This window comes from Eutrigla gurnardus (genome assembly GCF_963514095.1).
Source record: "Eutrigla gurnardus genome assembly, chromosome: 23".
Lineage (NCBI taxonomy): Eukaryota > Metazoa > Chordata > Actinopteri > Perciformes > Triglidae > Eutrigla > Eutrigla gurnardus.
Window position 1 is genome coordinate 7,733,651 of NC_139934.1, and position 17,054 is coordinate 7,750,704.

A 17,054-nucleotide genomic window follows, 5' to 3' on the forward strand; every position below is an offset into this window, starting at 1 on the left:
TAATTATATTGGATGGAAGATTGTCCAACGAGTTGGAGTCTTGTTGACTATTCCGTTCCCGAGCCGGCGCTCCATCAGGCTCTCGGTGAGTTTTTCTCAGGCCTGGACGTCCTGCTGTTTATCTGCAGTGTGCGAGTCCACACACATATAAAGTAAACTCATCCTGTAGTTACAGAAAATAAAGTTTTTTTTAACCGCAATAGCGCAATTTGATTTTCTAATTATTCAACCCCCCACAGTTGGAGATTCCTCTACTATGCTGCCGTATCAGTTCACTGTTGAGTCAATACGCTCTATAGCGCCGACTCATCTCAAATTCTAACAGATGAAAGACGGGAATCATGAAAGCTGCTATAAAAGTGTGTTTGGTCAAGACGCCATAAAGCTATTGTCGGGTTAAATATCTGCTATCTGGCCTTGTGTTAACACGTGTTTGCACCATAGATACAAACCTGGTGATAGCAACACCTTTTGGAATTTAGTGGAAGTTTTTGTTCTGGAAAAGGTAGGAGTCCCTTAAACAGGGACGTAACTGCAGAGGTGGAAATTCCCACTGAGACCAAAAGCACTAGAAGCTTCTTGGAAAATTGGAAAAGGATTCGTAAGGTCTGCTTCACATGTGCTCATTTCCCAAAGCCTTATTACACTAAAACAAAACAACAAATGCCTCCCTTTAATGGCCTGCAAACATGCCAGAAACAGTCAACGGAATTGCCCGAAGATCTTCCGCGTTGCATCAGTAAATTGCGAAGTGGATGTGAACAATATTGTCAGTGTCGATATTAGCTTTGGAGATATTCTCATTTGTTTGTTCACGAGACAGCTGTGACAGCAATCACTCGCACCAGGAACGGAGCCTCCAGATTAACATTGCCAGCTTTATGTATCTCCCAGCTCGTTGTTTTTCCTCTCCAGTATCTGCCCCCCCCCCCCTCCTCCCCCTCTTTTGTCTTTTTCCCCATCTTGCTACTTTTCTGAAAAGAAAAAAAAAAAAACTGGTGGCACAGGCGTGAAATTGATGTGATGAAAAACAACTGGGATATCTCTATGAGCCATTTGCTTTGCCGTTATGGCCATCCTCTCTCTCCTCAGCGTGACTTTCTGTTGCGATGGAAGGGGGGGGGGGGGGGTACTGCAAATTAGCCGGTGGCTATCTAAGGTTAGCAGCCAAGTGCATCGCTGACCTCACACTCCCCGCCAAGCTCACCCCTCCTGGAACCAGCATCGGCGTCCCAGCTGCGGGTTGCCGCGATGCCGGGGCTTTTCTCCGGTTGCATTTAAAACTCTCCCAGAAACGAGGAAGTATGATCCATTACAATCATTGTCTTTGGCATGCCTTTAATATTCCCCGAGTCAATTGAATTTATAGAGAGAAGGCGGTGCAAGATTGGCATACCTAATGTTGCTTCTTAAGGTAATGCAATTCAAAATTGCATTTACACTGACAAATGGCTGCACATATACTCTAAGTAACTATGAAATAATAATAAATAGATGTGCGTCTGTGTTTCAGAGCTTATATAAAGCATCATACAAAAGCCTGGTGGTGTTTTTTTTGAGGTAATAGAACGTGCTCGGGCAAAAGAAAGCTCCCCTTAGTTATGTTCATCCCAACTTCTCCCCCATGAGCCATGAAATCGGGCTCTGACTTATCCCGAAGCCTCACGTTTACAAGGGGAGATAAGAGCGGTCCAGACCTATTGTTGCAGCCTGCATGACCCTAAACATGAAAGGGCATCTTGGCCATCTCCCATTGTGTGCCGCTACAGTATATATTGAGCTGCATAAAAAAAAAAAACACCCAGCCCTTTTGTGTGAAGTGAAAAGAGAGGTCCCTCTTAATTAAGCAAGGGGCGAGAATGCGAGCGACTTCCTACGTGCATAAATGAATACTCAAAGAAAGCAACCGTGTCATCCCGGATGTGGATAAATGAATAAGTCGGCGAATGGAAGCGGCGGTAAGTGGGTTAGCATGTAAATAAATGAATAAGTTGGCAAATTAGTGTTTAAGTGTGTTAGCATGTAAATAAATGAATAAGGGAGCGAATTACAATGAGAGGGAGTTTTTTTTTTTGCGGGATGAATAAAGACGTTAAGGAAGCGAGAGTGTCAGCGGTGCAGAAGGAAGTTATCGCTCCGGGAGAAGAAAAAAAAAGGAACACACAAAAAAAAAAAAAAGCCTTTGAGGACCCAAACCGTTGCCGGGCGGCGCAAACGAGTACATCTGGCTCGAGCATGTCATATTTCCTCGTGTACAGATGACATGCCAATTACTCCTTAATTACACGCGTCATCTGGACTAAAGTGCCCAATGCCAGCGCTGATTAATCCTGTTTATTGTGGCGGTGATGACAGTCCCGGTGGAACCGCACAAAACACACAACAAGGGATTATGAGAGGGACTCGGAGGAGGTTGGAGGTTGGCTAGGGCAAGGGTCGACTGATTGAATGACTGTCTGACAGTTCATCTCACTCTTGATTTCTACCGCTGATGATCAGATAAAGAGAATAGAAGTGATGGAAATACAGACAGTGGAAATAGCTTGAGGCGTACGCACAATTCGACTGGAAAAAAAAACACACACACACAAAAGAAAAAGCAAACAAAACCCACTGACATTGCCTACTCACAAGGAAACGCCAACATTATTGCTCAGCACAATCCGCAACATGCTTACGCACGCTTTCATGTCGATGGACGGCTGCCAAGTCATTTGAATATCACGTCCGGTTAAAATCACCATTTCGCAACACATCAAAACCAATTACTATCTTGTTGTCCTCGCGCACCCGCACCTCGTTATTTCTTCCCATTTAATATCGCTAACAAGGGAGACAATTTTTATTTTTCCAAAAACGTGGCAGCCGTGTGGGGGCCAATGAGGTCATGTTGGCAGTGTGTGTGAAAATCTAGACCTTCCTGTAAATGAATACGTTGCACATGTGAGCCAGATACCCATCGTAAGCAGGAAGATCTAAGGCGGTGACCGGAATATACGGGGGGGGTGGGGAAGGTGGCTAGCTATTAGATTAACACTGAGATAGTGGACGTGGTGGGACAAGCACATAGGGGTCGACCCCAGAGAACGGGGAGGTTTATCTTAAGATGGTAACGCTCCGGAGCGCGGCGCCGTGTTTTTTTTTTGGCGAGGCCTCCCATCGTTCTGACCCTTTTTGTTAAAGTCCACACTTCCTGTCCCCAATCACTCCTCCTTGTACTTCCTCTTCCCCTCCTTCCATATCTGCCTCTAATTCATGCCCCCTCTTTTGTCCAAATCTTTCTATCACTCACAGTGGCTCACTCCCTCTTGCTTTTGTTACTCCCTGTCACACTCTCTTTCACCATTAGCTCCATCTCCATCCATCTGCTCCTTTTGTCTCTTTGCTCTTTTTCACAAGGATGCCTTGGCAAAAATGGGTATTGACTGTGCCTTCTCTTTTTCTCTCGTCCCAGCTCCGCTTTACCCCCCTCCACCTCCTCCTCCTCCTCCTCCTCCCACCATCACTGTGTACTCCAGTACATGATCCTTTTAGGAGGTGATGTGAAGAGTAGTAGAAATGCACCCTGTAAGGGGAAAAAAAAAAGAAGAAAAAAAGGTGATGATACAATCAGTTTTATTGTGCCGTAAGGATTTTTTTCAGCCTTGTGGTTATACACCCCGTATGCAGGCTGTATGAAAGAATTGCAATTCGCATGCATTTTTTCTCTCTCTCTATCTCTCTCGCTCTCTCTCTCTCATTCCCCGTTTCCTTCTCTTTCATTGCTCAAAATAATTAGACTGCCGTCTGGACTCAGGGGTGTAACGTTTCTGCTCACGTTTCCATGATACAAGAGTAAAAGGATAAGGGGGGGAAAAAACTGGTTGTGCTGCTCCAGAAATTTCTACCTGTGTGTCACCAACACTCCCCCCCTCCTCCTCCTCCCCCCACCACCACCACCACTCCTCCTCGCTCCCCTGATGCTGTTTTAACGTGGAGTTCCACGAGGCACAATGCACTTCAGCTGACCTAATTCTTCCCTGGCGCTCTTCCAGAGCTAAGAGTACATAAGGACTGCACTGTCAAGGTATTCAGCCCTGCCTCTCTATTATTTTAGAAAATCAAGCAACATCTGTTATGCTCTGGGCCCTCCTCGTGACTCACAGGAGGTCTTTTTTTTTTTTTTTCTTGCAGTTTCCAGAAAGATGCACCAAAATTTGCCCATAGCCAGTGATGAGATCTCATTAACGCGCCTTTTTTCGCAGTTCATTCCGACTCCTGCTGCTGTTTTAGTCAAATTTTGTTCTAGATGGTTAAACACGAGGCTCACATTCCCAACGTGATGTCGCGAGTGCGTCAGAAAAGAGGTAATTCTTATAACGCCCTGCGTTGTACCTACGTTACACTGTCGCAAAGTGCCTTTTTTTTTTTTTTTTACAAGTCATGGCCGTTTTGACTTATTATGTTATAAAGTTTTATGTTAAACTTAAAAAAAAAGTGCCTCACTGGATATTCAGCATGAAAACAAGCATTTCCATATGCCCTTTCGGTAGAAAAAGCTTTAACTGCACCTCCTCCACACGAGCACGTCTCATTTCCTCTAGTTACATTGCCGGGGATGTGACATCTGTTGGAATTTTACAGCAATTTCAAAGTTTGAGGTTTTTTTTTTTTTTTGTAGCATTTTTGTTTTTTTTTAAGCTCTTGTTTATGTACGCGTGTGTTTGCAACCCAAACCCTCATGGTCCATAAATTTTAATATTCCTGGTGAGTGCTTTACCCCAGCAAAACACAAAGTGCCTCGCAAAGTCCCTGCCCAGAGCGCTAGTTTAGCACGATGCTCCACCAAAAGAAAGCATAACCCACCAGGCCATGCGCTCCCAGCTCAGCCTCGCCGTGCACACCACTCTCCACATGCATCTTGCATGACTCGCCGGTGATTTTAAAACACGGCTCCACAACACACACGGCTCCGACGGGAGACTCCGACTCCGCCGCCATGTGACTGTGATATTATTCATCTGTGGCGGAGGGGAGGAGGGGGAGGCAAGGCTGCTGTTTTCCCCCCCGTCTCCTCCAGAACAGAGCTGGAGAACGGGAGGGGAGGGTGGAACCATCCTGCGTCGCACCCCAGGCTCCCATTTTTGTGTTTACCTGACCGATGCTAGTTTCAGTTCGGCGGGCTAACCCCAGCCTCTTCATGCCATTTTGCCTTAATAATGTGGGCCGGACTCTCCGTGGGGAGAGTCGCCGCCATCCTGAGAGCGGGCTAAACGACACAGTGGCGTTCATTGATGGGAAGGATTACACGCTTGCACGCGAGGCGACGGGTTCTCTGAAGGGCACTACAAAGGGAGGCGGTGTAACATCATGGCAGGGGGGCCTACGCACTAGCTTACCTGACATCATTTTTCGGGGGCGTCACACTGTTTATGTTGTAGCCTGTAATGCATTAGGAGCCTATGGGGGCCACGCAAATACATGGTTGGTCTTTCAGCGGCAATGAAAAGTCAAAAATAGAAACTACAAGCAATTTAAAATGCAAACCAGTTTTATTAAGTCATGTTAGTTTTGAAAAGGTGACTTTTAAGGCGGTCCTGCGTGATCGTTTAACCCCACATTAGGACCTTAAAAGACGAGTGGGAATAAAGCACGAACCGTCTCAGACAACAAATGAATAGATGCAACACTCACATTTTACCTCTGGCCTCAATTAATTCCGATGAATCCAACCACCATGTATTAAAAACGACCAGCTGCTAGGATGGATTCTGTTGGGAGCAATGATATGCAACAAAGTGATATGAATCATCTCCACACACACACTGTGCAGCAGCACACTCTCCGAGGGCCGGTGACACAATTTATGGAAAAAGGAAAACAAGACACGGCCACTTGAGTATAGACGGACCGTCAGAAGAGACGCCGTCGCACGTTATTGGAATCAAACATGTAACGGCAATTTTCCACGACAGGATCAGCGCACATAGGGGCCCCCTTTAATTGAAATGTTAATATCAGATTCAATCCGAGACTCAGGAATGCAGATGGGAGAGTCTGTACCATGAGTCAGGCCACGTTGAATATTCAAACAAAGATAATTATCTGTGGATTAGCCCCATTTTGGCTCCGAGAGCTCCACTTGTTAGCTGGCTCTCGGGAGAAATTGTTTAATCATTAAGACCCTTTGCTTTCTGGGAAACGCCAGCAGCACAACCCCCCCCCCCCCCCGATTCAAGTCGTAGCTCTGTCTGAACGTGGAGATGCTGGTTCCTCCGTTCATCTGCAAGGTGAGATTCTTTACATTTTAACAATCTTTAAAGGCTCGCAGGGTTTTCAGGAGGTCAGGTCCATCATGAGAAAACACGACGTACGTCAAAATTGGTGCGAACAACTTTTCACACTCCGCCCTATAGATTCGCTCCCCTTGAGATGTGATATCTATAAGAGCGGCTAAATGCAAGAGCGGGTGTGAAGGCAAGACCCCCAAGGTCATCCTCGTGAGCCGAGTGATGGAACGCCGCCCCGCGTTGACCCAAATATCTCCTCCGATTCGATTGGAAACATCACCCATCTCTCACTCCGAAACCGGTGACAATCCACTAATTAGCATCTCTTTGCTGCACATCAAAAAGCTTTTCAAACTTTACCTGTATTTCCGTAGAAACCCCCCCTTGATAAGATGCATATATCTACAAATCTCCAGCACTGCACACATAAATAGCCAGCCTTTAGTAAGAAAAAAAACAGAATCAAAGGCCATTCAGGAAAGGGAATCACAACATTATATCTATATTTAGCTCCCGTTGGCTTAATTGGCATGGAGAGTACAATCAGATAAGCCTTTTGTCTGTGACTCGCATGCCGCTGCAGGAGAGGGAGATGTATAGTTTACCAGCATACGTCTCCTGCCAACATTTATTTATTTATTTCCCGTCTGTGTTCATTACGGTCGGCTACATCTGTCGGACACATCAACAGCATGAGGTTATTTTAACTCCTTTTTTTTTTCTCTTCTTCATCAAATCCCTGTTGTGTGTGTGTGTGTGTTTTTTTTTTTTTTTTTAACGTCCGCCGCAGTCACAAAGCCAGCTACCAATGAGCTCCATGTCACTCCCAAGCTACCCCTATATATAATGTCTCGGTGGTACTGGTCCATCTGGGCTCTGTGAGGTCACTGCACACACCACCTGCTCGGATCGGGTTTCGCCGTGGCTTCTGGGTAGCATCTCTGGGCGCGAGTGAGGAGGCGGATGTATGGATTGAGTGGTACATATGCTCTCAGATACCCATACGAATAATATAAAATAATAATAATAATAATATGTCTTGCTGAACTCACAGGGTGCATTTTACAGATTCACTCATTTAAGGTGGGGTGAGAGAGTTCCAAGGAGTGAGTTTCTTATTCCGAACATCGTTTATCATCCTTTTCCCCGCGTATTTGTTAAATATCTCACGCGACAGTGTAACATTAGACTCCCATTATTCTTCACGGTGCTAATAAAATCCCCAGTGAGACAATAAGCGGCGATACTTTAAAACGTTAATGATGTTTCTGTTAAATGTACTATTAGGGGCGAGACAATAGCATTTAAGGGGCTGAAAGAGAGTCCCTCTGCAGTCGAGCCAGCAGAAGCCACCACTTTGTTTGAAATGTCCACAAAGCTTTTGTTTTTATTTGACCGAGGTCGTGTTGCCTATACACGTCCTGTTGACACTGTATACAGGCTTGATACTGCCACCTGTCTCCTTTTTTTATTGCCTCTCAATGGACAAAGAAATACTTTGCATAGACTGAATTACCCTCTTTGATACCCTACACGCCAAACATGCGCAATTTAAGTTTACAGTCTCGGGAGTTCATTCAAGAACGGAGCAAAACAATGGAAACTAATTATCTTGTGAATGAAGGATGATTTAATTAACGTCTTTGCTAAATACCGTATATTCTATAGTTAGAGAGAGAGAAAAACATGCAATTACACATCTGAAAGTTGCCGAACTTGTTGGTGATTCTATTCCATCCCGTTTTCTCCATGACACGATCCGCGTGTGCGTCAAAATCCTCGTGTGTGATTTTTTTTTTTTTTTGCGCATTTTTTGCAGGAATCCCGTTAGGTGTGCGGGAGCTTTGTGGAAATGTTACTGTCACGTTTTAAAGGGGGGGGGGGGGGGGGGGGGGGGGGGAGCTGCTTAACTCCTGAGTCCTATCTGCCTCCGCGAGATCCAAACTAGAGCCGTGACGTCCACTGTCCCGATGTATTAAATCCCATATTGATATGTAGATTTCTGCTCATGTAGTCAGATTTGCTGATATTTTAACGAAATGAATCGGAATTAATTTAATTTTAATTTGTGTGCTTGTTTATTTGAATGTCTAATCCTAAAGGGACGTTTTTTCATACTCTTCTCTCTCTCTAATATATATATATATATATATATATATATATATATATATATATATATATATTATTATATTTATATCTCGTCAAAGCATGGTATGGTTTTGAGGTGGACATTTTTTGCAGTGCACGGAAAGGATTTACTATGTGCGCAGGCAGACCCCGCCTGCTCAGCGCGCGTCACCGGCGAGTAGTGTGGACTCGAGTCACTCCCCTGCCTACTTTTAATAGCTTTGTCATGTGATGGAAAGCAGTTGTAAGACAGGTGCCCTCGGTTCATTCTCGGCGAGGGGCAGCAGTTGCCTGTGTGAGAGCGAGTGGGAAGCGTGTGTGGATTTCTTTTTTACTTGATTTCTTCTTTTTTTTTTCTTTTTTTTTTTCTCCTCCTCCTCCTTTTTTTTTTATTTTTCTCCTTTTTTTTTGTCGGGGGCCGTCATTCAGTGGCTGGATGGCGTGGGACAGGTGTAACCAGGACTCGGTGTGGAGAGAATTAGAGGTGAGCGCACTTCTTTTCATCTTTCTAGCCCTCTGGACTTTCTTCTTCTTCTTTTTTTTTCTCCTCTCCTGGAACGTTGGACAGCACTGACTATCCGAGGCAGTGATTTCCACTAGAAGTCTGCTGCTGCTGCTGCTGGTGCTGGTGGTGGCGGCGGCTGCATGCCGGTGTAGTGCGCGTCTGGATGCGGGGGATATACAACACGGGAATATATGACAAGTGGAAGGGAACCCATCGGTTAAAGGCGTAGTTGTCGTAGTGCGTGCAGGACCACCGCTCCGATCTCCTCTTTGCAAGCTTGCGGATCTTCCTTCCCAGCCCCGCGGACTGGACGCGCTCCGGTGCCGAGAAGGTTTTTTTTTTCCATCCCGAAAAAAATGACTGAAATGTCTCAAAGTCAGGTATTTCGCTGACGCATGAAACCCCAAAACCCCTTTTTTTGATGTGCTGTGTCGGGATACAGGCAATTATATTCTCAAAAGGTTGTCCACAAACTGACTGTCTGTCGTTGCGCAGGAGCATCATAATACTGACGGTACCGGGCACGTTTGTGTGCCAACATCCCGGCCGGTGGAGCGTCGCACCGGCCGGACTTGCTCGTTTTTACGCATATTTGAATCCCTTCATTCGTCTTTTTAATCTATCTTTTATTCCCCTTTATGAATAAAGTGCAATCCGATCATGAAGGATACTTATTCCCCTTTTTGTCTTCTTCTCGTGTCCGCCCAGCTTGTTGTTGGACATTCAGGTGCGATACTTGGGTACCGGGGAGGTTGTTTCTGTGCACCGACACGATGTGACTGCAGTCCGGCTGCGTGCTCGTGGTGATCGGGGCTGCGCGTCGAGGAAGAAAGTAAAAGGCTGTGTTATTCCCGAGCAATTTGGGAGAGGGGGGGGGCACTTTAGCCACGGAGGCTTTTTTTCCGACGCATGTAGATTTAATAAAACCTCGCAGCGAGAGAGCTGTCATCCAGGACGTCAGCGCTTCCGCCAATGATCTTCCCGAGCCCAGGCGCTGTATGTGCGTAAATCTCCGGTGCGCCCTGGCTGCCTGTCTGTCTCTCTGCCTGTCTGTCTGGTGTCTATTAGTCCACCAAGAAGTCCAGAAGATAATTTGGCTCATAGGACATCTCCGCCACCGGGCTGTCTCTTCGTGCCGTGCCCCTGTCAGACCGGATCACCTGTGTGCCCCCCCCTCCCCCGCCCCCCCTCCCGCCGTCGCGTTTGCAACATAACGGATTTGTCTCATCACAGTCAAAGTCACCCGTGTCTCCGTGCGCGCGTGAATCCGGCGACAGAATGAACTGTGACACCGGTGTCTCCGCGCTTTCCCCCCCCGCCCGCCTCCCCCCTTCCACTTGGCACCGTCTCCCAGCTTTTGCCCTGAGCCGAACCCGGCTCTCATCCCTCAGTCAAACCCCCCCCCGGCTTCACCCGAGGATATCTATCTTATAGCTGTCTTAAGGCCATCGTGGAGCGCTGGCGCAGCGGCTGACTCGTCGTCAACAACGGTGGTTTCCTCCAGCTTTGGGTTTGCATGTGCAGCCACAGTGTAAACACACCTCGTTTTTCTAATGATCACTGTCTATAGATCTTATACTGAAAGGAGAGGAAGCAATGCATCGTGGGAAGTGTGCTGAAGATGAAGATGTGTCATTTTCAAATGATCTCTGCAGAAACAGCTAAGCCTCCTGACTTGTTGCCACCTCTTTCCCCTCCGCTTACACCTTTTCACTTCCACGAAGCCCTATTGATTACCAGTCTGGAGCCCCCCTCAACACCTGATGATTAGCGTTGGGGGGGGGGCAGGGACAGCTGCTTACAGTACACGTTGGCTGCGTTGCACAGAAGTAGCTGGTGAATAAGGAAATGTCAACAGGGCAGCGTTGAGTGAGCCTGCACCTATGGGGGTCGGATGCAGGTTTCTGCACGTTGTTTCGCCCAAAAAGAGGATAACCTGAAAGTGGCAGACGCACTCGGAACGAGCAAACGAGGGAATTTAAACCTGAGGCTTTGCTTAAGCTTTGTATATTATGCAAGCATATGGATTCCCTTTGTGTCGCATCCAACAGCAGGTGTTCAGAAGACTTTTGACTGATGCCCAGATTTGGATCCCCATTGTTTTCAAATTTGGCACAAAGAATTCAACCCGCCTGATTTGCATATGAAAGAGATGTGATTTTTCTTATCTGACTGTCCTTGTTCTTGTTTTGTTTTTGTTTCTCTCCAGTGTGCTGCCTTGGTTGGCGAAGACCAGCCCCTCTGCCCAGACCTCCCCGAACTCGACCTCTCAGAGCTGGATGTCAGTGACTTAGATGCAGACAGCTTCCTGGGTGGCCTCAAATGGTACAGCGACCAATCGGAGATTATTTCCACCCAGTATGGCAACGACGCATCCAATCTTTTTGAGGTAAGTAAAGCATCTAAACATCCGTTCCCTTCGCCAACGTGCATCACGCTGTTGTTTCTAAGCATGCCGGTGCTGTGGAACATCTCTTGCACCTCCACGGTGGTTTCTCATGCTGCTCTCCCAGGGGTCAGGAGGGAGCTGGGATAATAACACGCCCAAGCAAACGCAACACAGCTACTACCGGTTTACAAAACACGCCTTTACATTGCTCCGAAGTACAAAAAAGGGGGGGAGATAACGTGAAGAACGATAAGCCCTGGAGGACCTTTGTCACCTTGTTTGGGTCCTGGCTGCAAACCGCAGGGCCCCTTATCGAAACCTCTATGTGCGTTTATTTCAGCCCGGAGTCAGTAACGCGGCACACATCTGACAGAAAGCTCCGGTAGTAAAAACACAGCAGCTGTGTTGCAAAACGCTTCTCAAAGGTTGAAGTGTAAAACTTTAATCTTTGCTCCGCCCCCTCCCCCCCTCTCTCTCTTTCTCTCCATCTCTTCCTATCCCTCTCCTTTCCATCTGACGCTCTCCTTCTGTCCTCACGCGGTGACAAACGAAGTCCACAGAGGGTGATGATCTGGCCGGGGCCATAAAGCCATCGGTCTGGGGACTGAGTTCAGTCCCCAGTTCATTATAAGCCTTTATCAGTGGCAGAGATAGACAAGAAAGACTGAGATTGGATGCTTTAGCCTCGCCTCGGGAGGAAAAACCCTGCCTGAGAAGGCCGTGTGTGTGTGTGTGTGTGTGTGTCATGTGGTCCCGTTTTCAGGGTCTCTGTTTTGTGTTTTGTGCGAGCGTGCCTCCCCAGTGGTTCTTGAAGGCAACAGTTGATAACGGACTGAAATTCTTTCCACGTTTGACCTCCTCCCTGCCACTGCCACCTTTAGTCCCTTTATATCGCCACACATTCTGCATCTGTGGACCACCCCGACACACACACACACACACACACACACACACAGGAAGGGGCGCCTTAAGTACTAGCTGGTGTGACCGTGGCTCCTCTGTCGTCTGAGAGTGATATGGCTCACAGCCACCGAGTGGCTCTGGGGATGGACAAAAATACCAGCGGAGAGCGTGTGCGTGTGCTTGTGCGTGTCGTTTTTGAAAAACACAATGGAACTTAGCGCCCAGCGTGGAGCGTGGAGCCGGCTCTGAGCACGAAGCCTGTGTTTGCATCCAAACGAACGCTGTACGTGTGAGCGCCGCCAGCTGCTTTCGTGTTGCGGATACGGAACGGCTTCTCAACGAGCAGCTGTAAACCGGTGTTTTAGAGCAAGCGATACATTTCCCTGACCAGGGATTTCTTTTTCTTTCTTTTTTTTCCATCTTTGGGAAGTTTCAAGCCACCATATGAAGTACTGAGTTCATCATACGGCAGGACCCGGCTAATCCTACTTAATCTGACAGGGGAAAGTTTGCCGCTCGGCAAGGATCAGAAAGCTGGGGCTGCAGCTGTACTTCCTCCCCCCCCCCCTCCCTCCTCCTCTGATTGGCCTCAACACAGGGCAGAGAAGCATCTAATCAAACGTTTGAGACGACATGCTCATTACATTGCATTATTTATCTTGCGTTTTCCCTTATGTATACATCACTCAAAGGAGTCGCCGTAGAAGAAACAAGCAGGTAGCAGGTGATGGAGGCTGTTCCACGTGGAACAGCTGGCTGCAGCTGTCACACTGAGGCCCCCCCTCCTTTTTAAAAGTCCATCAAACAACATGCTCCCTGGAAATTTGAACCAGCTTTCATTAGTTCAAGTAAGTCGACTGTTGAAAATGATTTGCAGCGCAGAGAGAAAGAAAAACACCTTGTGTTTTTCTTGGACTGAGGGCTTTTATTCCGGTTTGCGGGCGCCACGTGACCGCCGGTAGCAAATGAGTAAAGAGGTTTGGACTCGGTTACGCAGTCCGCTTGGGAGCGGAAACACAGTTGGCCCGTCAGACAGAGTCTTATTGGCAATCATTTAAATAGTTTACACCCCCAACAAAGTGGCGTAAGCGTTTGTATGGATGCAAATAAGCCCGTGTTTCTATCCGTGTTCTGTTCTGGAAGCACCATACGCTCTGAGATCACAAGCTGTCCCCTGGCTGGCCTTTTGCTCCATTCCCTGCCACTGTCCCAACTGTCCCTGACACGCAATGTGGAGAACACACACACACACACACTCACACGCACACACAAACAGCTATCGCTCCTGGCACAGTGCGTTTGACACCTCTTCAAAACGGGGCCGACTGTGAATGTCCACAGTCTATTTTGGGCTGCAGTTGTTAAGGGGTGGCTACTCCAATAAGTTCCCGATGTACTGCCAAAGATAATAGCATGGAAGCGTGACCCAAAGCCTTTTTAACCGCAGGGCCCCGCTCCGGTTTCATGTCAAGCCTCAGCCGCCTGATTGATGGAAAGGTGTTTGGGTTTTGGATCTATCACAGTCGGATTCCGATACGGACGCGCCAACGGGCCCTTGCACGGCGTATGAGGTCGCACTTTTCAACGTGACTATGCATGAGGATTGGCACCGGGTCTACCTGCTGACATTTCCCCCCCTATGTACCTGTCCTGTTGCGAGATCGGCTGACGATAGACGGACAGGTGGGACAAAGGGGACACGTCCGGGATACAAGGAAGCAAAACAAAGGGAGGACGGAAAAAGGCCAACAGATGACATGACAGCCACACAGACAGATAGAGGGACAGATGGGTAGTGAAAGAGAGTTGGAGCGGTGCCAGCCGAAATCAAAGCTCATGGATTGGAAGTAAAAGGTTGTGGGATTTGCAGGTAGTAAAATAAGAAGCCCAGGCTTAAAGCATTACTCAGATATCGCAACTCACGTGAGTGCAAACTCTTTTTTTTCTATCGCTACCATCGGACTGCGCAAGGCATTATCCCGCTTTGTCTTGCTTGTTTGAGCATTTCTTTTCCCGACGGATCAGCTGGCGCTTATATTCTCGTAACAGATTAGATTGATTCGGTCATCTTTAGCGGACTCTTAGAGAATGTGTCAAATGTTTTCCTGAATTTGCCCTTCCTTCCCCGCAAACAGGGGCGAGCATAGATTAGCTTGCGCACAACTCATAGACCCTCTGAGAGGCATTGTCATGCCCACACACACACACACACACATACAGATACCCTTATTGTCCCTGTCCTCGCTCCCCCTGCCGAATGCTGGTTTGCGTTTATTTTGCAAATTTATGCTGACATTTGAGAGTACACCGCCCGCACCAGTTCACCGCTCCAGCAAAGGGGTGTATGAATTATCATATTCCACTGTATAATATGATTTTTGTCAAGTGAGTCTTATTAGAATACACCATCCTCTCCTCATCTCCGGTTTTTCCGCCGCGCCGCTACATTGTTTGCACTGTGTCTGACGGGAGGAATCCTCCGTCACTGTCGGAAAAACTGAGCTCTCCGACCCGCGGCTATGCCGTTTGAAGATGCACAAACAAGAGGGAGCACCGACAAGTAGGCGCAGACGCGTTGGTGGAGAGATGCCGACTTAGGCTGTCCGAGCCCGTGTCATCTTGGAGCGTCTGTCAGATCCACTCCACAACAAGAGCTCTCAACCCGCCCGCCCTGCAACACTGTGGGCTCGGCTCTCTGCCACCCCCCCTCTGCTCTTCCCCCTTTCTTCCTCCCTCGTCTTTTTTTTTTTTTTTTTTTTTTTTTTTGCTCCAAGGGCAAAGCATTTGTTCCTGGCTGATGGGAAGTTGAAGCTGCAGTGGCTAAACAAATATATTCTGGCCTCCAACAATCGCTTCTGGAGAGAAAAGCTGGAAGGGGAGAAAAAAAATGAAGGGAGAGAGAAGGGGGGGTGGATATGGCCAAAAAAAAAAAAAAAAAGAAGTCCCCTCAGGGAATGTTTTGAAAAAGAGCAATGGAACATCCTTTGGTTTGGTGGTGGCTGCTTGGCTGCATGTCTAGATTTCTCACACACACACACTCAGCCCACGTTCCCAGTGGGCCGCTGCTGCTGATTGAGGCATGGTTGGGCGTTCGTGCCCCAGCTGATCCCCTGCCCCCAGTGGATAACCCATCTCTGTCATGGCGCCCGAGCCGGCGATGTGTACGTGTGCACGTGTCTTTTGTGTAATTGAGACCGGCCTATACAAAGATCAGATAGTGGTCTTTTGTGGGCTAGACGCAACACTATCATCGCTTTCTGTTTTCGTGTGTTCACGTGTGTGTGTGTATTGGGTAGGAATGACTATTTTTAGTACCTGGGGTAATCTCCACTAAGAGCCTTTCAGAGCTGTTTCACTTAAACCTGGCCAAAACACTAAGCCAATAATCCACCGCCCCCCAGCACCCCACCCCCAACTCATACTCACACACACACACACACGGCAACATGTTGCAACGATGCCATGCGATAAGACCAACCTTCCTTGTATTATTTAATAGTGTATACCTCGGAGTGGGAAAAAGGTAAAAACTGTGGATTCCTCGAATGCGGTTTTTTTACTCTTTTCCCCGCGCGACGGAAAAGAGACAGAGGGAGCGCGAGATGGTGTTTGCATAGAGGTGAAATGAATTGATCAAAGAGTGACAGGGAGAGGCGTTCCAAAGGAGTCAGCGCAAGCAATAACCTATAGTGACAAAACGGTATGAATAACAGGCGAAAAAAGGGGTGAAACCTTGACAGAGGGAGCGGGGTGGGAAGGAGGATGGAGAGAGGCCTTCAATCAGCGAGTGCCTCGATTCACGGTGAAGCGCTATCAGTCTTTGGCGATAGGCTGCTTCCCCTCTCCAGGAAAGGCCAATCGATCCCAGGTGTGTGTGTGTGTGTCCCGTGCCAGCATGCCCAGCAGTGGCGGTAGTTTTGGCCAGCGCTTCTGCTCTGGTTGGTTGCCATCTTCTGTCAATTCTGTGTGTCAACGTAGTTGATTCTGATAATAGTTTAGAGGGGAAATGATGTCATTAGCAATGATGTCATTAGCAATTCAAAATAATGAAGAAAAAGTTATGGGATGAGCTCTGTTGCACAGGGAGCATCACCCAACAGTGATGTCACGGAGTACTCCTGCAGTGAGGTGAGAAAGTCAGCTGGTGTAAACTGGCCTTTCCAATGAGGGTCATGATGCTTCTGTTGGATTATATTGTCAGGGAAAAAGCATTTGACTACATTTGAGTCTTAAATTGTTAATAACAAGCATATAACTAACCCAACAAACTTATATTTCTCTGAAAATCTGCTGATTTTGTTCTTAATTGAATGATAAAAGACACTTTTGTATTTTATTCACACAGGAGTATGCAAAACAGTGTGGTTATTTCTGGATCATTTCTATATTGAATGATCGTGACACATATTGTTATCAAGATATCGCGATACATATCGTTATCAAGATATCATGATACATATCGCTATCAAGATGACCAACGTTATATCGTGATGGAAGATTTTGGCCGTTTTCCTGCAGCCCTAATTTCATTTTAACACATCTTTGGACCGCGTTCAATTCAATGTTGAACTGTACATGTGAAAGACTAGTTTTCCCCTGGTTGAGAGTCTATTTTTAAGAGCCTTGTCGTCCATGCAGGAAAGAAAAAAAAAAAAAAAACCTCCCCATTCTAACTAAGCTTTATGATGTGCACTGCATGCTTATAGCTCCAGCTTATTTCCCCCCTGAAGCATTTAAGTCTGCACAGGCCTCAAATAGTTCAAGAGGCTCTCCTAGGCTCTGCTGATGCATGAGTGACTGGATGCTTGGATGACTCACTTGCTGCCCAATCAGTGGCTCCTGAGTCTAAACTGAAAGCAGA

The 17,054-nt window shown here is 47.2% G+C and overlaps 1 protein-coding gene across 7 annotated transcripts in view; it reads left to right on the plus strand.

The window, feature by feature from the left end:
* ppargc1a (peroxisome proliferator-activated receptor gamma, coactivator 1 alpha) overlaps positions 1-17,054 on the plus strand; it is a gene marked incomplete at its 5' end in the record, with an annotated part of 217,790 nt that overhangs the window by 172,779 nt on the left and 27,957 nt on the right. For 3 of the 7 annotated variants that reach the window (XM_084002617.1, XM_084002618.1, XM_084002622.1), the window contains one exon: positions 11,111-11,290. In XM_084002617.1, the coding sequence (XP_083858743.1) occupies positions 11,111-11,290 (180 nt within the window). Of the gene's footprint in view, positions 1-8,526; positions 8,881-8,945; positions 9,282-11,110; positions 11,291-17,054 lie in introns of those variants that run through there. The other 4 variants (XM_084002619.1, XM_084002620.1, XM_084002623.1 and 1 more) reach the window with 3 other exon arrangements.